Source organism: Triturus cristatus, chromosome 11 (genome assembly GCF_964204655.1).
Source record: "Triturus cristatus chromosome 11, aTriCri1.1, whole genome shotgun sequence".
In the NCBI taxonomy this organism is placed as follows: domain Eukaryota; kingdom Metazoa; phylum Chordata; class Amphibia; order Caudata; family Salamandridae; genus Triturus; species Triturus cristatus.
The window spans coordinates 152,067,129-152,088,952 of NC_140594.1; the positions used below are offsets into that span (position 1 = coordinate 152,067,129).

The window sequence follows — 21,824 nt, forward strand, 5'->3', positions numbered from 1 at the left end:
TTTTACTCATAGTTTTTATGGCCCTTAATTCCTGATGTATCTTCAATTTCACCTTATTTGTGATACTTCCCACAAATATTTTCATGATGTACACCAAGTACTTACATTACAAATCCCATCTCACAATTTTTTCTTTCCTCAATGCTGATTTGTTTGCTTTGGTGGTTTAACGTAAGGAAATTTTGCCATATATTCTGACTCAATGTCTCACATCGGTATAGCGCATGTTCTCACTGATTGTGCAGGAACAATATCTTGGTGCTATTTAAAATCTGTAGTTTTCAAGCATTACTGTGCTTACCTCTTGTTGATATGTGGTTGGACAAATTGCTCAATAGGAGGGTGTTTCGACTACAGCACACAATGCGACACTGTTATCGTTTGGACAATTCCTGGTGTTTCCACCAGTTGCACTGTACGTGATGGGTGACAACATAGTCGATGGGCATATGTCTTTTCTTTTCCTTCCCAAGCAGTGGTGCTAGCACCACCATTCACTTTTCTTTTGTTGCTATGACAGCACAGGCTCTTTGTAGGCAGCATTACATTTTTCTTTTCCTCCCAGCTTCTCAGTCACAGGTTCTCCTATCTTGGGTTGCCAACAAATGACAGCAGACAACGTTGATGGGGAGAAGCTTCTTGTGCATCACCCACACGGCTAAGCTGCAAATCGTGGAATAGGTCAAAGCATGAATAAGCATACCGATTTTTGCCTCCCAGTAGATCAACTACATTATAATGCTGAACTGCATTTCATAAAGAGTTCAGTCCATCAGTGCATGTCTTGGCATATTAACCTAAGCTCTTTGTGTGATATACAAGTTGTTTAGCTTGATACACCTTCACTGTCAGTGGTCGTTTAAACATACAGTTGACTGTCTCATTTGAAATCAGCATAAAATGATGTGAGTACTGAAGGTGTTCCCCCCCCATCTAGGAAGCCCTCCTGCTAATACCGTAGAGGTAAAAGCTGCCCTTGATCTCACTCGAAAGTACACACTTCCCCCATTGATACTAGTACAAGACACTTGCAACTGCGCAAGCCATGACTTGGCTCTAGGACTGCATCATATAAAACAACAACAGGAATCTGATGCTACCAATATGTATTAATATTTATTTATTGACTTGAGTTAACTAATGTGATCAAGATGAATGGTTTGGAAATATTGCAGTACTTTCACGAGGGAGGTTTGTGATGGCCTTACTATGGTGAAGGGTTTTATTCTTGTGCAGATTTTGCACTGTAGTACATCTTGCCTAGTCTATTTGGACATTAATGGCCACCAATGGCTCTTGCAATAATACGCACTGTTGTTGAGACTCGTCTATGCACTGAACCAATCGTCTCTTGTGCAGCTTTAAACGTAACCTAGCAAATCCATTACCAACATCTACATCATCCACTCCTAGTATTGTAAATTTATGGAGACCATCATGTCCAAGGAAGTTTGTGTGCTAATTGTATTGTAGAGTGTATTTGTGGGTCAATCTTAGTCTTCAACTGCGTTAGTGCTGCTATTTAGCGCACCTGCACAGCCTGATCAGTGGCTGAATTGACGTTTGAGTGGATTCCTTCACTCTGGCGGGCAAGTGTGGGCTGAACATTCACCAGTCAATGCAGCTTCTTGAAGTTTGCTATCGGGACCCGGAGCAGCTTTGCTCATATCGCTGTCCCTTATGAGTCATTGAAACCATTAGATTCAAAATATTCTAAATCTATATTTTACATCTGTATATCAAGACGAGGAGTCACACACCCTCATTGTCAGGATTTAAGAATTGGGTTTCTACAGTGCATTCAATTCAGCTGTTTGTGCTGTTGAGTCACCCAGTAACTACACATGTATAATTCTTGAGTTTTTAATGATGGGTCATATTCAGATTGAACATCACTCCTGCACTTGCTTGCAGCCCATTGCATCCAGCACACTTTGACTGCTCTAGAACTCAGTATGCGTACTTTAGTAGGTGCTTCCAGTGACAGTATGGGTGTCACAGTAATTGATATCTTCCCTTGTCTTCCTTTGTCTGGTGGGTCTTTTTTTAATGTAGGGTGTTTAGGGCATTCTTATCATAATGAACGCTCCCTGCTGTAGAATATAGATGTGATTAGTATGCAGTTTTTGTAGTCTGCCCTTCACTGTACAATCCTGCCTGACTGCGACAAATTTGTCTTGTTAGATTGAATGCATTGTTTTGTGTCTGTAAATGTACATTTGAAATCATATTTTTCTGTAAAGCCCTGTGGATGTGTGTTCTTCTCTAAAGTATGTCCCTGTAAATGTAAGGGTAATCAAGTGGTATAATGCGGGGGTAATCAGCTGGTATAATGCTTTCACTCTCTCCCCATAATTTGGGAGATATGTTCATCCCACACTTAAAAATCACGTTAATGCTTGCAAAGTTTTGGGAGGATTGAGGCATTCCAGCATCCCATATTCCTACGGGAACTCTGGTGCAAGTCCTTTTCCTTCTCTGGGCAGTTCAAATGGGATTTGGCCCAGTAATACCTTTTTTAAAGCAACCGTATCAATAAATATTCACATATTAATTACTACAGTGTAAAGGTCAAAAACGAGTTTATTACACAGTACAGGAAACTGGAAAGAGAAAAACACTTTTTGCTGCTTTACAGAATGCATATAACTATTACTTTATACAGAATAACTGTCCTAATAGCTTCCATATGTCTTGAGTGTGATTTTACCGTGCTGAACAAATGTAACCCCTGGCATCCTGGTTTTGGTTAAATATGCAGAGTATAATATGCTATTTCTCACCAGTTTTGAGGGAGGGGAGGGCATCATAGCATTATGGTATTAGCAAATTACTTTCTGTGAATTTGCAGTGCAGAGGGCAAATTCCATGTTTCTGCTCAGAAGAGACACATCTTCTAGGACTTTTGGACCTAGATCATACCCTACATCATCACTTTTTTATACTATTGTCTGATCAATGATCAGATTGTGATCTGTATTTACATAAATACCTGTATTTATAGCTAATGCACATGAAAGAACATTATGGCATAAACTATACTTGCAGATGGGCAAAGTAATATTTTTACTATTACCATTGTTGAGTCAGTGGAAGGCATCATGGCCCGCTCAAGGCTTTGCTTATCATGACGCATGTCCCTTCCCCACACTAAACAATTGTAACAAATACCATATTACACCCACACATCTGAAGATATACACACACACATACCATATGATATGATATGAGAGTGCACAAACATTTGGCTGGCCCAAAACATGTCACTAAAAGCAATTATACTGATTAATCTGCATTCATATTTATTACTGAAGTGTGGTGGTCCCAATTGTGTAGCCTGTAACTGGAGAAATTAGATACACACGCACACACATATATATGTACACCTTATGAAAATAACCAGAATTATTGAACTACTAGTTCTAAAAAGTAATACGGTGTAAGTAGTGATATTGTAAAAGGGTAAAAACATATAATGATTTGGAATGTGTAAACTCTATTATCTTATGTAAACTGCCATTCCTGTTTGTACTGTTTCATCTCGACTGCTGTTCAACGTTTACATTTCAAGTGTTGACATGAAATCAGACCATTTGAAATGTTAACATTCACTTTTACCTTATTAGAAATTGTTAAGAAAAACATAACAGTTTACGCACAGGGCATATACTTTCATCAGATGTTTGCGTACCTTACAGTCTGCACCTCATTCCTGTGACCTTACTGACAACCAGGACCAGTCTATATTTAATGGTGCTGGTGTGTTATGCTTACTGTAGTACTTGTTAAAATGTCTCCATGGGGTTGTGCATTGGCTGCATAGTGAAAACATTTAAAGTCCCAAGCTCTATCTACCATTTAAATGATACAAAGGGGTGCTCCTTTTCTGTATTCGGCCTTCAGCCATGATACAAAACAGCCGTTAATGGTTGGTAAACGGCATTATATAGCAAACCATGAGTAATGTTTATTAATAAACCTATGAAAGCAACGGACTGTGATCACCAGTCCCTGGTCTCTAATCACACACTGCTCATGTACAGACTGATTATATAGTCCTTTATTTATTTAGAAATTTGTCAGGCGGCACCCAGACACAATCTGCTTTGGTAGTCCCTAATTCGGATTTTAGGCTGGGCCATGACATACATCCCTTTACATACTCCACTGGCTGCATCTAGCCAGTCTCTGGCAAGGTTAAGTGATGTCTAACATAACCAAAAGGACCAGTGGTTGCCGGTTGTCAAATCAATCTCAGTACTTGGGGATTAGTTAATCTATAAGAAATACTTGATTTGGAGCAACTGATTGGGTATATGGCTCTGTACCACGTTGAAGCAGCCATTTTTGTGGTTGACACTCTGGGGTCGGTGGCCAACAGAATTTTGTGTTTTGATGCCAACTCCCAAATGTCACTTGCCATAGCCTTCGGTGTTTGAATTCGTTCAATTGATTCAAATCCACATGAATTCCTCGTATCAGAGAAAGTGAAGTTTCCATCCTGGCAAAAAAATCCTCCAGCCTCTCATGAACCACGTTTGACTCTGGATTTCTTGATAAAAAATATAGAATGAACCTTGATGAAACCTGTTGTAACCAGAAATCTTTTCTTATCAACCCTGTAAACCAAATTCTAACTCTTTAAGTGTTTGTTTTGTTTTAGTTTACATTCTAGTGTGCTGAGAAACGATCCAGGATCGAGGCGGTCCAGCAGTTCGACCATGCTGGATGGAGGAAGTGTGGGGAAGTTTGAATTTGAGATTTCGGATTTCTTCCTGTGTGGATCACCCCTGGGTCTAGTTCTTGCTCTAAGAAAAACAGTGATTCCGGCTTTGGATAGTAAGTCATCTGCAAATAGTCTTATTCAGAATGTGATCATACGAGAGAATTTGCAATGGCAGCAACTTCTAATATTTAATTCCTTTTTTGCCGACATAGGGTGCTGCTGTAAGGCAGCTTTGACCTCTTGGTGGCATATATTAAATTATCTGTAGACAAGGCTGTGAGGTAGACCATGAGCCGTATTATGTATTGTCATTGTTTGCACCCGATGCACCTTTTAAAATGTGCGCCGTGTGCAAACAATGGCAATGCGCCCCATAATGGTGAATACACTGCCCCAGGGCAGCCGCAAACTCACACTGCGCTGGGGGCAGCACATTCATGTGAAAACACAGAGCACCTGCAAGCATCCGGGCAGGCTGCAACCCGCCTGCACTTTTAAAGAGGATTAGAGATCCGCTTCCAGGCGGGTGCAGTCTGTGACTTGACCCCCCAGCAAGGGCATGTTGGGGGGGGGGGGTCTGTGGGGCTACCTTTCCCCCTCCAGATGGCTGCTCTCAGAGGGCGCACTCACAGTGCGCCCCCTATAAGTGGCACACTGTGAGTGCGCCCCCTGAGAGCTTCTTTGCCTCTGCACCATCGTCAGTAATATGGTGTGGGTGCAGAGGGCAAGGAATTCCCTCATAAGGGAATGCCCCCTGATGGTAGCGCTGGCACTTTAAGTGTGCCAGCGCTATCGGTATTACTGAAGGGGATGCACAAGCATCTGCGCCCTCTTCGGTAATACCAAACTGCCCTGGGGCACACAAAGTGGTGGCAAACGCCAGTTGCGCCCCCGGGGCACTTATTGTAATACGGCCCCATATTTACTATTTATGTCAAACACTGTTCTGCAATAACTTAAGCAGTGCCAGGTTTGATAAACATTGAGTTTGAAATGGTTCCTTTTAGTAATCATTTTATCAGACTGGGGATAGTCTGCACGTCAGTCAAAGCTCAAATCCTCCTGGGCCAGCTAGCCTGGAATAGACAAAACATTGCGACTGACTTACTTATCCTCCTGCTTCATTGTTTAACAGAACTCTTTTTTATTTTGCTTATTTCTGGATCAGCTACTTGATCAGCTCGTGACTCACCATGCCTTGCCTTTAGTCTCTTACACAAAGCTTCTCTGAGAGTATCTGTCCCTCGTCATGCCCTCCTATGTCCTTCTCCTTCCCGTAGGTCTCAGATATGCAGCCAATGTGAAACATATCTGCATTCCACCTCTTACAAAATAAAGGTGATCTCAAAACGAGGGCTTAAGCTGCATGACTAAATCACAGGTGAGCTCAGGATCAGTAGCGTATTGAGATATTACCAACCTTCAACAGAGTAGTGCCCCAATAGGATCTGGAAGGCACATACCACAATATTATGAAAATGGAGAAACAGATGGACCTGTCATGGCTCATTTGCTTACCTGCTGTGGCTGATTCAGATGACTTATTTCTACTGTAAATTGCTCAGAGCAGCAGTGTCCAAAGTGTATCTTGAGGTTATATCCTTGGGTAAACCATTGTATAGTCTCTAATGTGGCTCATAAGGAATTAATCTCAAGCTGTGCTGCTCCTTTGGGATGTGGTCATGACATATTTGTATTGTTGGTCCTGTTCGGTAGTGTCAAAGACAAGCCAAAACCTATTATAGTACGAGGGTTGAGGGGGAAGGAGGAAGCACACTGCTTGCATCTCAGCGAATGTCCCCCACTGCTTTCTGGTCAAAGCAGTTTATTATAATTTCAGTAACTCAAAAGTAATTAAGTGTCACCATCACTTGGTGCTAGTGCTGGTATTTCTGTGCATCCTTTGATACATGTTTCTGTGTGATTGTCCTTCAATAAAACATACAAAAAAGTGATGGATGGAATGCTTAAATTAATATCAGCCATTGGTAATCACTCGGGCCGCATCTGAGTCCATTATTGTTGTGCACACCATGCCACCTCAGTTAGGACCCAGCCATACCCAAAGCATACCGAAAGCCCACGCATCATGTCCTCCATAACACCTATTTCTCTACAGAGGATGTAATAACCTAGAAATCTTCCCACATCAGCTGCTAACTTGATCCATCAATGGTCATTCAAGCGGATGAAGCACAGAGGCTGATCACTGTGAACTCAAGGCCCAAGACGGAATGTCTCAAGCCATTCCTTGAGATCAGAACCCATATGCATTCTCTTTAGGAAATTCCTTGTTTTTCAAATGAATTGTCTGGACTCTTTTTGCCCATGATCAAAGAGCAAAATGTATTGTCTTGTGTGTTCTCTTTCTCTCTCCCACCCTTTTTTAAGGTTGGAAAACATTATTATTGTGGTGTATCAATTTTTATATTAGTCGTTGTTAATTGGTTTTATGTATTCCCATTAGACCGACATTGGAACTGTTTATAAAATCATGCCTGTTTTTATTAAATATATTTTTGTATATGATTTATGATCTTGTGACACTGTATACTTCTGTTGGTGGGGCCATATAAATGTTATATGTGAGCAAGTAGCTACCAGTGAAGTGTGCGGTGAGTGTGATATTTGAGTGCTTGTGGATGAGGGAAAACCATTAGTCAAAGGGAATTTTTACAGATTTGATAATACCAACTATTGGACATGTTCGTCCCACACAACGCACTTCCATGAGACTGGATAGTCTTCTTATCCCATCCAGTACAATGTACTGCAGAACAAAGCACAAGTCATAGAGTAGGTATCCCATTTCTGCTGCTTTTTTCCTCATGCTGCCCCAGTTAAAGGTTTACAGATGTCCTCACCACGTATATAAGCATAATCTCAACACTATAATCTCGACATGCATTATTCTGATAGAGACTTCTAACCGCAGATTCCTCACTTTTCGAGAAATTGCCTGGCGTCAGAACAGATCCAGAAACATTTGAGTAATACTTCTACATACCTGTAGGTGATTCTGTTTTGCTCCCTCTGATGGCATTCTGCCCCAGAAAGGATGTACTGAGCCAATATAAGTGCCTCTCCTGTGCGCTGACGTCAGTTCCTTTTCCTTTCTGGACTGGATTCATCCAATTTGACCAACTTCAGGCCAATTTCACTTCTGCCTGGATTTTCTAAAATTGCAGAGAAGTTGGTCAACCGTCAGCTCTCTCACCATCTTGAGTCTAACCACCTGCTAGGAGATTCCCAGACTGGTTTCCGCCCCGGCCATGGAACAGACACTGCCTTGCTGGCAGTAGTGGAGGAGGCAAGGAGCACTCTAGATACAGGAGGGTCAGTGGCAGTGATCCTCCTGGACTTGAGTGCTGCCTTTGACACCGTGAGTCATCAGGTGCTCCTCCAACGTCTGTCAGAGGTAGGTGTCTCAGGCACGGCCCTGAAATGGTTGGGATCTTTTCTTTCTGACCGTTTCTACCAAGTCTGGGAAGGGTCAGAGCAATCTGCCCTAATCCCTCTTCAATGTGGAGTCCCGCAGGGCTCATCGCTGAGCCCTACCCTATTTAATATATATATGACTCCACTTGAAAGAGTGGTCGCCCCTTCAGGGGTGAAGATCGTCAGTTACGCTGATGATACTCAGCTGGTGGTGGGCCTCACTCAGCTGGCGGAACAACCTGAGGTGTTACACGACTGCCTTGCCAATGTTTATCGTTGGATGTCTATCTCCGCCCTAAAGCTTAATGGAGGTAAAACCGAGCTGATGCTCCTGGGCAATTCCAGCCCCTCCATTATTGCGAGCTGCTGGCCCCGGTCTCTTGGTGACCCACCATCCCCCATGAAGGAGATCAAGTCCTTGGGAGTATGGTTGGAAGAAGACCTGTCCTTCAGGACTCATGCCAGGAAGACCGCAGGGGTTTGCTTTGGTTTACTGAGATCAGCCCGAAAGGTGCTACCTCTGCTTCCTGATCCAGCAAGGAAGCTGTTGATACGTGGCCTGATTCTATCGAGGCTCGATTATGGGAATGCGCTGTTTCTCGGTGCTCCTGAAGCGACCTTCAAAACCCTCCAACAGGTGCAAAACGCAGCTGCGAGAGTCCTTATGGATGTTCCCAGAAGGCAGTCTGCTGCTCCGGCCCTCAAAGCGCTTCACTGGCTCCCCGTGAATGAGCGGGTGAAATTTAAAGCGCTATGTACAGCACACAAAATTTTACATGGCAAAGGCCCCCCCATCCTTGCTAACATGGCCCGTCCTTACAAACCCCCACGTCTGCTGCGCTCGGACCAAAAACACCTTTTGCAGTTAGCGAGAGTAAGAAGAGCTCGTTCTGGGGGCAGGCGTTTCTCTGTGCAGGTGGCCTCTCTTTGGAACTCTCTGCCCCTCAAGATTCGCTCAGAGCCCAAGATCCTACCATTCAGGAAACTTCTTAAGACCCACTTGTTTCCATAGTAGTGATTAGCTGAGTCTCTCCTTCTGGTCTGTTGCTCCGGGATGCCCCCGGGTAAGCTGAGCGCATTATAAATTTCATATTATTATTATTATTATTCTTTCTGCGCCATTAGATCCAGAGCTACCTCTCGTCTGTTTGAGACACTTTACTTCTAAATTCTGAACCACACCAATGTGTAAGGCAAAATGTTACATATCAAGTTGACATGGTATAAACTTAAGAGGGGTGGTAGCACACTGCCTATCATCCCAGTACAGTTCACCCCAATGCAGGACGCTTACTTTAAAGTTGCTGTAGTTTGTCACCAAAGTTGATGCTGGTAGTACTGTTATCTCTAGACACGTGTTCTGGGTTAAGCCCCTCATTAGTAAGGAAGTCGGTCCCCAGGTCTATTGTTGTTGTCATCCTTCAAATCCTTGAGTAATTCAAGAAATAGCATAAGAAATCCAACCAGGGATCGGCCCCGTTCCTGCCACTCGGGTACTCCTGAGAAGGTGCAAGGGCATTGTCATGCCTCCCAGTTTTACTCCCGCTCTCGGGCTTGCAACTTGTCCTGGCACAACCAGAGTTTCTGGGACCATCTGCGACACCGAGGCAGATCCAAGAGTTCTGCAAGGCCATGCCCTGACTGTAGATCTCTTCCTACTCTCTCTGGTGCATTTACTTATCAATATTACCCCAGTCGTAGTTCGGTTTACAGGGTTGGTTTATGTTCACACATACCTGAGTTTATGACCATGCTCTATCTGGAAGACCTCAGCAAGCATCTCAGCTGTTTCTCAGACTGGAAGCAGTCAGACTAAGGGAATAACAGCTGTGTAGGAGTAGGCAAAGGATGACAAACTTATCACTCTCACTGGTCAGTTTTAAAGACATTCTAATAATGAGATTGTGGTAACAAAATACACGCAATACCCTTGTCCATTGTCAATCAAAGTTAGAAGCTGTGTGATGTCTTGTATTACCTGTATGAATGCTGTTTAATGACTGATTTCTAGCTAAACCGTCTTCTTCCTGTCTAGTCTTTCAGCTGAGGCCTGCATGCCAGCAGGTGTACAATCTGTTCCACCCGGCAGACCCTTCTGCATCACGAGTGGAACCGCTGCTGGAAAAGAAGTTTCATTTGTTGCCCCCTTTTAACGTACCACGATACCAGCGATTCCCGTTAGGAGACGGCAACTCTGCTCTTTTGGGTAAGTCATCTGTTAAAGACGCTCTCCTCCAGTTCTGCTCCAGCAGTGGTGAGTTTTGTAAGCATCACGTTTTCACATGGCCAAAATAGTGCACCAGAAATGTTGTGTTTTTCAAACACGTTAACTATGATTTAATAATATTAAATCATTGCTCCTGTTTTGACAACATTGTGCCTTCCTTTCCTCAAGTCTTTGTTTCTTTTTCATCAGTATTGTCCCACTCTCTCTCAATCCTTCCACAACACCTGTAAGTATAGAAAAATCAAAAACAGATGGTATTCAAAGATCTGAATTGGGATCTACAGGGGAGTAAAAAGGTCCTAATTAAGTAGATCAAATATAAATTCACTAAGGGTGCATGTAAATGGAAATTTAGTGGATTTTGTAGAACCACTGATTACCGAGCAACACCAGCAGGTGCAAGCAAGAGTCAAGTTATATCTTACTAAAGAGTGTAAGACTCATTACTACAAATATTTATTATTCTGTCTTCTTGGTGAGATGCAAGCAAAATCATCAAGCACAAGTCTAAAACCATTCTTTTCTATCAGCCGTCTGTAGAGTAGGACACATTATTGTACAGTATGCAAATGGTACCAGGAACAAATGGAAGTGCATCCATCAACATTATACCTAAACTGGGACATACTTGAAAAAGTATTGAGTTTTAGGGCTTAAATATGATAAAATGTTGTGTGGGAGAACAACATTTGATGGCTCACATTATGTATCTTGGCATCAGAGAGAGAATAATAAATCATCTTAGTTGTCCTATTTATGCTGCTATGCCAGTAACACTTCCCCTTGACTTGCATTGTCAGAAAGCTTGACACCATTATAAACTTTGTGGCTGTCACAAAAGATAGTTCTTATTAGTTATCTTCGTCTACTCCAGTCATCAAGACACATTACATTAAGGGTGTGAATTTGTTTCCCGTGTGGTGATAACTACTATATTCTCACAGGATCTGAATATTCTGTTGGCTATAATGGCAATTGCTTCTTGAGCCTAGAGTATACTGTGAATTATCATTCTTAATCTTACAAAAGCTGTCTTTCTAATGAGCATCACCTTTGGTGGAACGGTCTAGTACAGAATAAGGCATGATGTTTCCCAAAAGCAGTCCCCCATACCTAATTGTGCTTTAAGCTTCAAATAATGTTAGGTTTCCATATCAACCAGGAGTTATCACTTCCTGTCTGTTGTTGCTGTTAGTCCTTGTATGCCAGAAGAACTGCTTGGTATAAATGTGAATGGGCGCTTACACTGTATCAAGGAATTCATTAACACCCCATGGCTCTTTGTCACTTATGGAAGCGAAACATGTGTAGAAAGTTCTTCAAGGCTTCCCGTGGCCTGTCCTCTTTTGTGAGCTCCTCACATTGAATAATACTTGGGCAATCTGGTTCAAGAAATTGATTACGCAAAGGATCCTGATAGCAGATTGAGGAAGACTTGTAGTGCTTCCAGTAGTGCATCCATTATGAACACCGATCCCAACTGTTTGCTTCGGCTACTGCCCCCGGTAGTGCATTTAGCTGACATTCCCTAGTTGACACAAATGGGATGATGTTGGGACAGGCATGAGAGAGACACATTGTCATCGGACTTGTAAGCTGTGCGTGCTTTAACTTGCAACAGCATGCTCACCATGCGAAAAGCACCCGGGTTCGTGAGAAATGTCCAAAATTCCTTACCAGGCATTTTGTATTGCAGTGCCTTTTCCCACCACAAGCTAGTAAACCCTTTCCTTTACAGTTTGATTTGATAATGGTAGATTTTAGCTCATGTGACTACATGTGCTCAAGTTTGATTTAAAAGTGACTAGCTTAGTGATAACCCTACAGTCGAAGTTCGGGCAGGATTATGTTAGTATCTTAATGGTGGAATGTTTTCTCATAAGAGCAGAATAAACAATTTACATTTATATTTGGATATTTCAATAAATCCGATCTGTAAATGCAACTTTCCAAAGGTGTACATTTTCCCTTGTACCCACAGAGGGTCTGGGGTCTCACTCCCCTATAGTGACCTCCTTTATGGCCCAATACCTCTGAATAACTTGAGGCAACAAGCCGAAATAAAATCTCAGGAGCCTCCTACACATTTTTACAGGGGCTCCTATTGTTTTGAGTTACAAGACACTCACGTAAAAGGGTAGTTTTTTGTGACTCTCTAAAAAGGCTAGTAAATGCCACAGAGACCTACCACATGCCACAAACGGAGAGTTTTAACCGCATCAGAAGGAATGCAACATCATTGACAAAAAAGAAGGGTGCAAACTGCTGAATAAGTAACAGTGCTTATAAACTTCCCTAGCCTCTGCATGTAGATTATAAGCATGCATTGATGGTCCGGATGCTACTCTAATTCAGGTTTTCAGTGTAACCAGTGAATGACTCCCTACCATGGTGTGCACATGTATCTTCTGATTATTCATCTAGGAGATCCGGACTACTTAGCTGGATTGATCCACTAGATGGTGTCTACCAGTCAGCACTCGAGCGCATCACTCTATTTTCATGTCATCCCACAAACCTGCAGTTAGAGATGAACTAAAGTCATTGGTGAAAATAGCAGCATAGAAATTGATAGAAATGTGTGGCCTGGCAAAGGGATCGTAGTGCGGAGCCTAAGGACATATGTAATCAGCATGTGAAAATTAGTGATGGTTCGTGCTGGACAAATTCGTTCAGGATGTGACTTTGTAGCTAGCGAATTAGACATAAGATTTTCCTAACTCCTTGTGTTTGTAAATATTAACAACATGTTTATATATTCTCATACATTTGCAAATTGTCAAGGCCAGAATATACTGAACTGTTTTGTGTAAAGTTTCATCAACCTGTGCTTCTCTGTGCCATGTTGTTCCACTTCAAACATTGAATATTTTTTTTCATTCAAATATTGGTTTAAGGGGGAACTACAACTTTTTAAAAACACGTTTGGGCTTCCACAGTCTATATCTAATAAAGCAGACCGTAAATACGCCACGTCTGTGACGGAGTATCACGTCTTTGACACTCTAAATAAGGCCCTATGTGTTTTAGGAGATGAAGGTCTTTGTTTTGCTTGGTGGATATATTTGTGATACCTTTTGATAGAACAATGTATTCGATTGGTGATCCAGTGCATTACTTATATGGGTCTTTGCCAGGGACATCTTAATAAAGGATTGGGAGACCTGTTTTATTAACTGAAATAAGGCAGCAACTTTCTTGCATCCTGAGCCATTCCTTTGCCCCATGTTTTATCGATTATACAAGATTGTAAGACATTATTAACTTTTTTATCACAAATTGTTTTTAAAAGGTGTTGGGTCCCCCGTTAACTTTTGGAAACTCATGGAAAGCTTTTTATTTTCATGAAAGTGTGTTTTGTATTTTAGTCCTACTGCTGTGGGGGTGGGGGTGAAATATAAATGTATGTCAGTTGCATTGTGGTGCTACATGTCTGTTGTTTTGTCGTTTTGTTTCCTTCCCCGCTCACGTCTAGTTGAGACTGTCCAAGGCAACCCTACCCTCATCATGGAAAGCAGCCCCCTGTTTGCTCTCACGCGTCAGGATAGCGTCATGGAAACCAGTATCCCTGTTCCTGTCCTTAACTGGCAAGATGTTTCCAGTAGAACTGCTGCGTTTGCTGAGTGTGTGTAATCTGTGCCTCTCTCTCATCTTGCTTTATGTGCCTTGACCACTGCTTGCATGGATCTGGAATCTCCCATTGTGGTGTTATTGATAATTTTCTTGTCATGACCTTGCATGGACATTGGAATCATGCACTGTCTTCCCATTCCCCTATTTCTGTCTTTGTGAGTCTTGTGCGGCACAGTGTTTTCACTTTTCTGCGTGTTCAGACACAAATGCATACAGTCACTTCAGCATTTACACGCGTACGTTTTCTCATTAGTTTGAACTCACAAGCGCAATATAATTTCTGCTATCATGAAGCCTGCAGCAAGATTATTAAGAATATAGTTCCAACATGCTCATTAACCTCATTTTCAATTTTTTCCTGTAGCGCTTAGTGATTTTTTTGTCTCTTTTTAATTCCTTAATTTTGTATACTTTTTTTTGCTCTCATTATATAATTTCCTTACTTTTTTCCATCATCTCTTTTCTCCTAGTTTTATCTTCCTTCCCATCTTGTTATTATGTCTCCCTTCCTTACTTTCCTGCCTTTCTTGTACAGCAATATTCTGTCTTCAGCACTGTCCATCCAAACTGTCCTACTGTTCTTTCACTCTAGTCTACCTTCAACACTATCTTGTCTTCTACCCACACTTTTCTACCTTTTGCCCACACAACCCTAAGATTTACACTGCCCTGACTGCCTCCTACATTATCATTCCTCTCGTCCACACTGTCCAGCTTTTCATTCATACTGCCCTGCCTTCCTTCATCACTGTCCATCCTTCTTTTAAGAAAGGCCCGCCTTTCTATCACTCTGCCCTTCCATCCACATTGTCTTGTCTAGGTTTCACTCTGTCCGATCTGCCTTCAACGCTGTACTGCCAGCTTTTGATACAGTCCTGCCTTTCTCACGCACTATCATACCATCCACACTATACTGTCTTCCTTCCACTGTACGAACTTTCTTCCACAGTGTACTAACTTCCCCACTGTCCTGCCTGCCTCCACACTGCATTCTAGATGATCATGACTGGCCACCCACACTGTCCTGCCTGGCATTCACATTGTCCTGTCTGCCTTTTGCACTGTCCTGCCTTTCTGCCTCACTAGCCGTCTTTCCTTCCACTCCCTTGCTTTCCACAGTGATTTGCCTTTCTTCAATGTTGTCCTGCATTTCTTCGACACTTTCCTACCTGTCTTCCTTTTTTTCTGTTCTAATAACCTCCATTTACCTGCCTACATCTCGTTTCTTCCTACACTTGTCTCTATACTTTCTTTCTTCCTTCCATGTTTCCACTCCTCCTTCCTTCATTTTTTCCAACTTTACTTACCAAACCCATCCATCCTCTCTACTTTTCTTCCTTCTTTTGTCTTTTGTTCCTTCTTTCCTTTTGTCTTTTTCTTCTTTCCTATTTCTTGCTTATTATCTACTCACCAACTACATAACTTACCTTTCAGCCCTCCTTCACCATTTCCATTCCTCCCCTTCGGCCTTCGTTGTTCCTACTGTCCATTCCTTAGAACCTCCTCTCATCCATCATAACATTGTACCCTTCCTATGTTAAATAGCATTGTAAATTTAAATTGAGATATATTCCCACACCATGCATGCTATTCATATTTCTCATTGCATGCCTTTAGATTCCTCATTGCGAACCCAGTTATCCACCTCTGCTAGAAAATTAAGACTGACATCAGTCTGTAGGAAGAAGCATGCATAGCAGCCGTGCATACACATTATGAACCCACCCCCAGCTAGTTCTATTTCATCATCGGTAGTGAGCCCCATTAGGTGAAAGACCTCAACAAGATTTTGGGGCTCACCACGCTTGAGTGCCCCATAACTTCACTGTTGTGATTCTGCACAGGTAAAATATATATACACATGTCTACTGACCTCTGTTGTGTCTCAGAATATCGTATACAGAAGTACCTTCTGAATATTGAATTATGTTGTTTACAAACATATTGTTCCAGTGGGTGCAGATTTTCTCTTATCTCCAGCAGAGCAATATTTTTGAAGATGAAATTTAGGATATAAGATGAAATTAGTACAGTCGTAGTCTAGTCCCACACCCTTACCTTATAAAACAAGAAGTGTACAAATGCATGCCAGAAGATGTCTTTCTTTTTTTTTCTTCCATTGGGCTCTTGCAATCCGCGTCACTCACCATAGGCATATTTGATTATGGATATAGCTAGTGATAACAGCCAGCCTGTGTCCGTGCACATTCATGCTCTACTCTCCACATACTGTACACAAACATTTTCAAGTCCATTCTGCTTGCATTTGTTCCTCAGCCACTTTGCGCTTGAGTAGACCTGGTGATCTGCTTTTGTGCTTGTGTATCAGTTACTAGACTGCATGCCTGCACTGTCTACTAAGAAGCACTGCTACATTCTCAAGTATTGATAAGTGTATGCCTCATGATGTGCTTTTGGATTATCTCTGCATACTGTTTTTAATTTTACAGCACCACCTCCCTTTTCTGTTCCCATCCATCAGTCGGTATTGCTGATCTCGGCCAAAGAAGGGAAGAGCACGCCTATACATTGTCTAAAACTGCAACGGTGTCCACTACATTGCTTCATGTTGCAGGAATCCTGATACCTAGGAGTTGCCTCCCTCACCCCCATTCACTATGTTAAGCTACTCATTCTTGTCTTATTTGCCCACATGGTGGCGGAGGCGAACCATTGCTACAGCAGAATTCTGACTCTACCAATCTGTGTACTGTTGGTAGTTGCTTTTAGTTGTCCTACAAAATGAGTACACACTTAGCTGTGTTTGCGAGAGATTATGAATCTGCACTGTACTGTGACTAAACAGTGTGCTTAGCCATACCTATAAATGAGTCCTCAAATTCATCCCATTTTTCAATATTCATTGTTCTAAAATCACTACTCACACTAGCTCATTCAATTTAATTGGAGATAAAAATTTCAAAGGCCAACTTTAGAAAGGTTTTTGTGGGGATTATGTGCCTTAAATCCCCATTTCTTTCCCCTCTAAATCTTTCTTTGTGCCCTGGGTCTTTGCAAGAGGCTAGCCAAAGACGGTGTGCTACAGCAAATTGTTTTGTCTTACATCGGTTCCTTTTACAATTGTGCTGGCTGCCCTTTTGTCCTTAGTATTCTGTTGTCAGCTGGACAAAATTTCTTCTTTCTATGGATAAAACTAGATGCTTCACAGCGCGAACAGTAAACCACTTTAAGTAGAAAAAAACGATATTCCTTAACTCTGTCAAACCACCACCATTTATGGTGGGCCTTGGAGAACCTCATCTAATAGTGGTTTGTCTGAATATACACACCTAAATGTCCTAACCCCTTCTTCAGTACTTTAGCAGCCAGGGTCACAATGCACCTAGTCCTTCAGTCTCGAAGAAAGACTCAGGGCATCATTTAAACTTTGACAGACAGTACTCCATCCGTCAAGGTGGCAGAGGACATTTCCACCAAATTTAGAGATGACCGTCTGCTCAGCTGTCATCTCTGTACCTTGAATGGTTCCCTTCAGGGGACATAAAGCTTGGTGAGTAGTTTCCGTCGTTTTTTGATCGCCATACACAAAACTCTTAACAAACCTTTACACTTTTTTTCGTTTTTCATAAACAAATTCATTGTTTCTGAAAAATTAAAAGCTAATGACCCCTACACCCTGGAAGGTTTCTCCCAGGGTGATGGTCATTATTTGTTTTTTTTATGTCCATCTCTGCCTCTCCGCCAGGTTTCGGCTCAGTAAAAAGGACATTCCACTTTCAACCCTAAATAGGGCGGGCAGTGTTATGCCCTTCCTCTGATAGTTTCAACCCTGTCAGAGCAAGCTTTCCATCGACAGAGCCACAAGGGCACATATTAATAGAAAGCTTATTGTTGCCCCGTCTGTAAATGACGTGGGTGGGCAAAGAGTTTGGAGTACCATTTGCGATGGAGTACCCTGTCTGCCAAACACTAAATCATGCCTTCTTTCCTCATTTTATTATTTAGCGTTCGGGAAAGTATGGATACTGTATCTGCCCCTGCTTTAAATAGTGAAGAAATTCTTGTGAAGTCATCTTGTGAACTTGCAATATGCTCTCAGATTGTAAGAATTGAGAAAATATACTGAATATGTCCCAACAGTGTCCCCAAACCCCTTTTCCTTCCCCACTCTGTATGAACATTCATCTACATTAGCAAAAGACCATACACCTACATGCAAACCAGTCTGTCGTAATGTGCCTTATCTTCAGAGCTGTTGTGAAACCTGATGCTGAAAATTGGTTCTTCCCGCAGTGTCACATGCACTGCATGTGTTTTCTGCAGTAAGAAAAGTCAAAAAATTAAATGTTCCTCAGTAAAATTGCCTTATTTGTATCTGCAGCATGAGGCGTCTTTCTACGACGGATTTTGTTGACTTTACTTCAAAGTGTCAGTTCTTTTGAACTGTGTGAAGAATTATTGAAAACATATGTAATTTTTTTTAAACATAACCTAAGTGCCAGATGACAGAAGTTGAAAACTGGAGGGCATTTTACTGTGAAGCAAGGGCCTCATGTTCTGCCAATGGAATATGGCTTCCTAAGTTGACAAATACATCTTTTATTCCCCCCTACCCCTCCCCCCCACACACACATCATGTTTTTTTTTTACTCTTGTGTACTCTTTCTAGGTCTCTCGTACTGTACAGATGTTCATACATACTTCTGTTGTGTCCTCTAGTTGGCCTCTCTGAGTTGCCTTACTTTGTTCCTTCTTTGGTAGAATGTTGAAGCTCTGTGAGCTCAATATTCTCCAGAGTGAGAGGCAAGTGAAAGGACAGGACAGTTGAAAAGGACCTCTGTATGCTGTTACAGCTGCTTTCTGTTCTGGTACATAACTTGTTAAACCATCAGTACTCACTCTACTTGCTTCTGATGGTGATCGCTCACTTTGCAAGTACTTCCTTTCGTCAAGATCTTTGCACATCTTTTCTCTCCACCGGTGTATCCCCACTTTATGTCTTGCCCATCAGTGTGCATGTGTCGAGGAGCTGCTGACATTCTCAAACACAAGTTCAGTATAGAGCATGTGTCATTATCATTTCAGTGATATGAGGGCACCAGCACACCCCTGCCTACCCCAACCTCCCCACCCTCCTCAAATAAGCACTGGCATCTGTAATTTCTATAAGGTTTTTACTTTTCAGTTTACACTTGAAACACTGATTTCTTTCAGGCAGTATGTGGAAAAAACATGTTGAAGTCTAAAAATATTCTAAATGTGTGACTGAGTCGTGCGTTTTATGAATTTTAATATTTCACAGGCATATTAAAATATCAGTTTTGCAAGCTCACAGCATGTTTGCAAGATCATGTTGTTGCAACTTCTCTTGGAACAGCTTAGAACATACAGAGGCATTTGTTGGGTAGGTTCAGCCAGCCTGTGAATATAGCCAATCTTGTGACGCATTTACATAGCCTCTGGGTGCATGTAGAAGTAGGACACTGTGGGGCCCATTTTCGGAATCATAAATAATGTTCTGTTACCTGGTTAGGCCTGGGTGTAGTCTGCTTAGTTCTGCTATGCGGAACTCTGTAAATGCCGAAAAAACTCTTCCGCAATCTGCAGTGTTTTGCAAGCTGTGGAGAGCGGTAAGTCATGCTTAGTTTATCCCCTGCTGTAAAATCAGTGCAAATGGCACCACGTGCAGCACAAGAGGGTGCTGCTTCTTTCTGCCGCTCAAGTAGACGTTATACTGGAGTTGCAGCTTCCTCAACGCAAGTGGTAGGTTTCTCAACACAAGCTTTAGCGACCTGCCGTGAACGCCCGCGTTGAAAAATCTCACCAGGAGGTGGTCTAACGTATGATTTTTCTTGATCGTACTCACCAACTTAACATTAGCGAGCCACGCGACAGGAAAAATTCTGCTCCACAAAGCTTTTCGGAACTCCGCACACTACACTGAGCGCAGAGTCTACAAAATTGTGCAAACTTTGCTGGCTTTGCGGAACTCACCATCCACCCCTGTTCCTAACTACAAACTCTTTCATTTGAATTCTGGCAGCGAATACTGTCTCAGTCACACAACTCTGGAGCTTCTCTGTCATTGTGGCCAACAGTGCATTTGAAACATCAGTGTTCCCTGGAATATTCAACATCATTTACCACCGTCTCTCCGATTTGATGTGAGAAGACTTCCACAATAGAACATTGTGACAGAAGCACTTTATGGGGATGGGGCAGGCAGGAGAGTTTGCTGAACAACTAGACCCTTTCTTTGGGGATGGAGGATAGCGCTTCATTGGGAATGCTCGCTCTGTCTCATACCCATTATTTTTCTCACTCTCGTTCTCTAGCTCTTTATTTGCCTGCTCTTCTCTCGCTACTCACTCTTTCCATCTCATCCCATCATTTCTTTTTCTTTTTTCATGTGCACTTTATTACCCCTTACTCACTTTCTTTCTTTTACACTCTGTCGTCTCTCATTCCCTGTCTACTCTCACCCTCAGCAAATCCTTTAGTTTTTCAATATCTAGATATTTGAATGAGGCTTTTTAGAGCATCCCCCTCAATAGTCGTGTTTTAAAACTAGACGAGGAGAACCCCCTTTCTCTATGCAGTTTCTGAGGATGCAGTCCTTCATAATAGCCTTTTCTTAATTTTGCTTATCTTATCTTTACTATCACAAAATACCTCTATAATGAGGCGGTTTCCGCGTGAGAAATGAATCGTTCAAGCAAGAGATTCCAAGCTAGGGACCTCTCTGTCAACGAGAGAGGAAACATGTGAGCAGGAAGTTCCGACACTGTCAATTTCCTGTCTGTAGTAGAAATGAGTCATTAAAAGAGGTTTGAGGAAGAGAACTCGTTTAAAGAGACATCAGCAGAAAGAACTGATGCAGGAGAATCATGATCCACAAGGGAGGGTTTCGCTTGGTGCATCTTATGTTCATAGATTACACACTGAGTATGCAAGAGAGTCCCTCAAAAGCAGGATCCATCTGCAGAACGTTTAGAGGCAGAGACTTGAGGGAAGGGTGGGTTTTGAGCAGGATTACCAATCCATGAGGGAAATTCACCTGCACATGAAATAGTTGAGCAGTATTGCCTATCTGGCAGCTGTGCTGTAAGCGTATGGTAGAGGTGTGGGTTGCATTTAGTGTGCGTTAGGTACCCTTATTGGGGTGGCATACTCTTTTGTCTTAGTCCTGGTGCCTTCCTTTGCACTGTACTGTGGTGCATTGAATGGGTTGTTTAGTTCCAGGCAGTCATACCAGTGCGAGCTCTGTGCTTTATGCAGAATATATGCACTTTATTTGCATGTGCAAAACTGGATACTTATTCTGCAAGCCTTAGTACTCATATCACTCATATGACCGTTTGCTCATATTATCAAGTCTTGCATCAAGTTGTGCAGTGTTTATGCTCCATTGTGCTGAGTCTGGTACTTCATTCTGCCTAGCCTCTCAGTAGGTGTGACCATGAATTCTTGGGTTTGTAGAGCTGGTTCAGAATCTTCAATAGAGCAATTCTAAAGAAATGTACTTGTTAACCCTAGGAGATTAAACGTTTCCAGTTTTGTAATTGTATAGTCCTTTTCAGTTCAACCTGTTTTATTATGTTTTGCTTGCCCAGATCCTTCTTTGGGAAATGTAGCTGTGTATCTTTCAATGTATTTATTTAACTAAGGAGAGAGAGATGTATACTGCTCAGTTTTCTCTTAAGTGTGGAGATGTGTTAGTTTGACCTATTAGACATGCAGTTTTGAGTTTTCTATTAAGGATGTAGATGTGTGATATCTTCACAGGTCTTTGTATTTATTTATTTATAAAGTTTATATAGCGCGAACATGACCCACCGG

General features: G+C 42.1%; 1 protein-coding gene across 8 annotated transcripts in view; it reads left to right on the top strand.

The window, feature by feature from the left end:
- PITPNM2 (phosphatidylinositol transfer protein membrane associated 2) overlaps positions 1–21,824 on the top strand; it is a 1,082,174-nt gene that overhangs the window by 960,514 nt on the left and 99,836 nt on the right. For 5 of the 8 annotated variants that reach the window (XM_085633970.1, XM_085633975.1, XM_085633972.1 and 2 more), the window contains 3 exons: positions 4,664–4,839; positions 10,200–10,370; positions 13,867–14,016. In XM_085633970.1, coding sequence (XP_085490096.1) covers positions 4,664–4,839; positions 10,200–10,370; positions 13,867–14,016 — 497 coding nt within the window. The remainder of the gene's footprint in view (positions 1–4,663; positions 4,840–10,199; positions 10,371–13,866; positions 14,017–21,824) is intronic. The other 3 variants (XM_085633974.1, XM_085633977.1, XM_085633978.1) reach the window with 1 other exon arrangement.